The sequence below is a fragment of the Octodon degus genome, unplaced genomic scaffold (assembly GCF_000260255.1).
Source record: "Octodon degus isolate 3935 unplaced genomic scaffold, OctDeg1.0 scaffold00244, whole genome shotgun sequence".
Lineage (NCBI taxonomy): Eukaryota > Metazoa > Chordata > Mammalia > Rodentia > Octodontidae > Octodon > Octodon degus.
This window is the reverse complement of record NW_004524820.1, coordinates 1143737-1147923: the sequence shown is the minus strand read 5'-3', so window position 1 is coordinate 1147923 and position 4187 is coordinate 1143737. Positions and strand designations below refer to the sequence as shown.

Here is a 4187-nt window from a genome sequence, read left to right as displayed (position 1 = left end):
AAACTACCAAAGCCCCCCGCCCCACGAAAGCATGTTTTGTATTTGTTGGGGTGACAGATCGAAAGAAAAAAGTCCAAATATGATTAAAGTATTAAGGCCTTTATTTAAACACACTGTACTTTCTTTGTACCACATCCCACTGGATTCCAGAGCCTTCACTACATTTTCAGTTGAACAAAGACAACCAACGATTTACTTTAATGGGAAGCAAAAGCTTTCTGAATTCCCAAAACTAGTTTGGCCCAGATACATAAAACTGGTTCATTGTATTTTTCACTACAAACATTACAAAGCCTTTAAAATAACCCTTAAGTTTTCAAGTTTTTGGCTTAATGTAGGCTGTTAGAGACACTTTCCAAACTACCTTTAAAGTCTCATCCATAAACATGGTGTAGTCTACAAATTGGTCTTGCTAGAAAACTTGTAACACCTATTTACCATTTTACAATTTTATACTTTTATAAAAAGTCGTGCTTTAGCAGTTAAGTTTTATCTCTTAAAAATGAATTCTTATTCAAAAAACCTATGTGAACTGATAATTAAAACAGTTGTGCACTATCATAATCAGAATGTGGCAGATTGAAGCAATGTGTTTACAAGCAAACTCTTTTAAGATACCAAATAAACTTTTATGTTACAAGTTTAATTCATGTCACATGTGTTAAGGCTAATAAAACGCACTTGTTTCTCTGGTGTGAGAAAAAAGTGTAAATAAGGACCAAAATGTATAACAGACGTTGGAAAATGGGAAGAGGGGGTGGAGTAAAAAAGGTACAATGGAAACAATGATTTTGTAAAAGAAGGGTTGGAGGGAAGAGAGGGGATTGAGAGAAAAAAAAAAAAGAACCAAGATACATTATATACAGATAAAAATTTCCTATGGTGAATGTGATATATATTAGAAAGCTCATTTTCTCACAGATGACAACCAAATGATATTTTAAACTAAGAACTTTCACCTTCCTGGCAAGTACAAGGCCCTTAGTTCAATTCCTAGTTAAAAAACAAACAAACAAAAAAAAAAAACAAAACAAAACACCAACAACTAAGGAACATAAGTTCTTCAAGTGCCAAACACCTTAGAGATCATTTAATTCCTTTACTTTTTTTTTTTTTTTTTTTGTGGAACTGGGGATTGAACTCAGGCCCTTGTGCTTGCCAGGCAAGTGCTTATTCTACTGACCCATCTCCCCAGCCCCTTAATTCCCTTCTTGAAGTTGAGACTCACAGCAATTTAGTGATCTTTGCAACACATCAAATTAGCAAAGCCAGGGCACTCCAGCAAATCTACCTGCTTCCATTAAATTATACTTGTTACATTTGAGAGATTTCAACAAATTAAAATGAACTTTATATAGAAAAGAAAGTTGGAATGTGAAGGTGGCCATAAGGCAATATTACAGTACCTTTGGAACTAATACAATTCTGATGTAAAAATCTCTAAAATTTTAGGAACTCACCATTATTACACTTCATGTCTTTGAGGAAATAAAATAATAAACTAAAAACAGACTGGGGAAATTTACCTCCTGTGTGTCACACTATTAGAAATACACACTACCAACTAAGAACACATTTCATTTTACAATGGCAGAAAACAAGTACGCTGAAATTCCACACCAATCTTTATTTGTATTTTGGGGGTCTGAAACAAATCTTAGAATTTTTTCCAAATTACATTTTATTCTCTAAATGGTGTGGTTTACCCCCACCATAAAAGCAAGCATGATTAATACACTAGATATATTTTTCAAGAGAATCTCTTGAGGAAAACAGATTTTACTGACAAATTGGGACCAACGATTACCTCCAAAGAAGTATGAATTTCTTGGTGGTGTCATATTATAAAAAACTGACAACTAAGTTACATGTTTTGACATTCACATCCTAAATTATGGAAGCTCTATTTCATATAACCTTTCCAAACACTTCAGTCAAGGAAGTGGTGAATGTTCTGTTTTTCATAAAATATGAAAAACCCAAGTATCTAATTATAACACTGACATTTACTATTCACAATTGTCATTTTTCCATCTATAGATTTAATGGATATGAAGCTTGCAAATCATGGTAGAGTAGATAAAACTGTCAAATACTACTTTTAAGTCAAGTTTGTATTTTGTCCAAAAATGTGTATATCATAGCCAACAGAATTTTTCTGTATAATTTTATTTTGAAAATAGTATTTCACTTGAAGATTGATCTAAAAAACATTTTAGGATAGGAAAATGTTATACAACTTATCTATTACAAATAATCAGATAATTCTTCAATTGGGTACACTTCAGTTAGCTGACTTATGTAAAAAATATTGCACATTTTTCTCATCTCCATGTATAACTGATCTAAACCATACAGAATTACAAACTATTTTAAAATTATTCTGTGAAATGTCAACTTTATAAATATCAGAACTAAATGCACTGTAAACAGCCATTTTGGTAAACATGCATTTATTCACAGTTTACTTCCTTTAGATAAATGCATAAAATAAACCTTATGTAGAGGTACAAGAGCACACTATACAAATCTATTTTTATCTTCATTTTGAGGAAACACTGATCTTGGCAAAAATCTGGCATTATTTTTAAAATGAACTATTGCTGGTAAGAAGGCATACTTTAAAACTGTCTTGTGTCCTGACCTGCTTTTTAAAATAAAATATAAAAGCATTTGTTTTGAGAGATTGATCTACCACTGTATAAGTGCATAACCATGAAAAATGGACCCTGATAGCAGCCGAGCACTAAAGCTAAAATGCCTGGAGAGCCCCAGAACTCAAACTGTGAGTGCTTTAACTTGGACCACCCACTGATCAAAATTTTTAGAGACTGACAAACCCAGATCATTTTAATGTTCTGTAATTCAGACAAACCTGCGTAACACAGCACTTCTCCACTGGGTTGAGTTCACTTATACTTTTAAAAATATAAATATACTGAATTTTAAGTCCTCTATAGTAACCCATGGTGTTTTAATATACCTCTAAAACACAAGTGGGTAAAATAAAGTGGGTGTAAAATATAGTGTCCAGACTTTACTATTAGTGTCAAACACAATTTGTCATTACAAATAACTATACTGATGCACTGGCTCAATTGAGTCCAGCAACTTCATTTTACAAGCATAAACTGTTTATCTTACACACTGAAAATTCCCAAAGTAAGAAGTTTTGAAAGGTGATCAAATGCTTCCAAGTGAAAACCAAAGGTTTATTTCTGGCCCTCTTCCACACCTTTTAAAGGGTTGAATTTGACAGAAGTCCATGGGTACATTTTACAAACTTTGACAAACTGTTTTAAAACTGAAGTTAAAACCATTTTTCTTTGTGGGAGGTGGAAGGATGTACCTTTAAAACCTGTTATACAAAATTCCAGCTGCCTTTTTAGAAAAGTATGTTCCTTAGATTAAAATTATAAAATTAAGGTGCAAGAGTTTTAACAAAAATGAACTAAAGAGCTTTATTGACATCACAGTACATTCAAGAATAAGTTTAAGAACATTACAGCTGAAAGAGAATGGCATGTTTATAGTCTTATTATGCTCTATTTTTTGAAAAAAGTGTAATACAAAGAAATCCTATTAAGTAACTTGGAGCAGCATTTGGAAAAAGTACACCTATTTACAGATTAAAAAAAAAAAAGATTCTGGTTTCACCTACAGCCACAATGTGCCTCTATAATGAGACAAGCCCTTAAAACTCATGGAATTTTTTAAAACATCATGGCATGCTTGCCACATCATTCCTCAGTGCTTACGACGGGGAGGGGTTGTCGATCTGCAAAAAAAGGGAAAAGACAAAATTTAAAAATAAACATGTATTTTAAACTAAAAATCTGCAATTTTAAATAAATACTATTATATAGGATTTCTAACATTATTTAAGCTATGATCATTTATCAAGAACCAAACTGACTTTTTATTAAAGAGAGAGAGAAAGGACACTTTCAACTTTGAATAAATTCAATTTAAAAAAAAATCAGACAAAATACTTTAAAAAGTATACTACCTTGATCGGGACTTAGACTTGTGTTTGCGGCTTGCCTTCTTACCAGACCTTTGAGATTTCTCCATGGATCGCGATCGACTATGTTTAGGCTTCTTAGCCTTCTTTTCTTTGCTACTTCCTGGAGATTCAGAACTGCTCCTTCCACTAGAATCAGAGCCTGAATGCTTTTTACTATCTT

General features: G+C 32.4%; 1 protein-coding gene across 1 annotated transcript in view; it reads right to left on the bottom strand.

Annotated features, from left to right (window-relative positions):
- Window positions 1-3435: 3435 nt before the first annotated feature.
- Pnisr (PNN interacting serine and arginine rich protein) overlaps window positions 3436-4187 on the bottom strand; it is a 28228-nt gene continuing 27476 nt past the window's right edge. The window contains exons 12-13 of the mRNA XM_023706168.1: window positions 4010-4184; window positions 3436-3778 (exon numbers count right to left, since the gene is read on the bottom strand). Coding sequence (XP_023561936.1) covers window positions 3748-3778; window positions 4010-4184 — 206 coding nt within the window. The 3' untranslated portion in view covers window positions 3436-3747. The remainder of the gene's footprint in view (window positions 3779-4009; window positions 4185-4187) is intronic.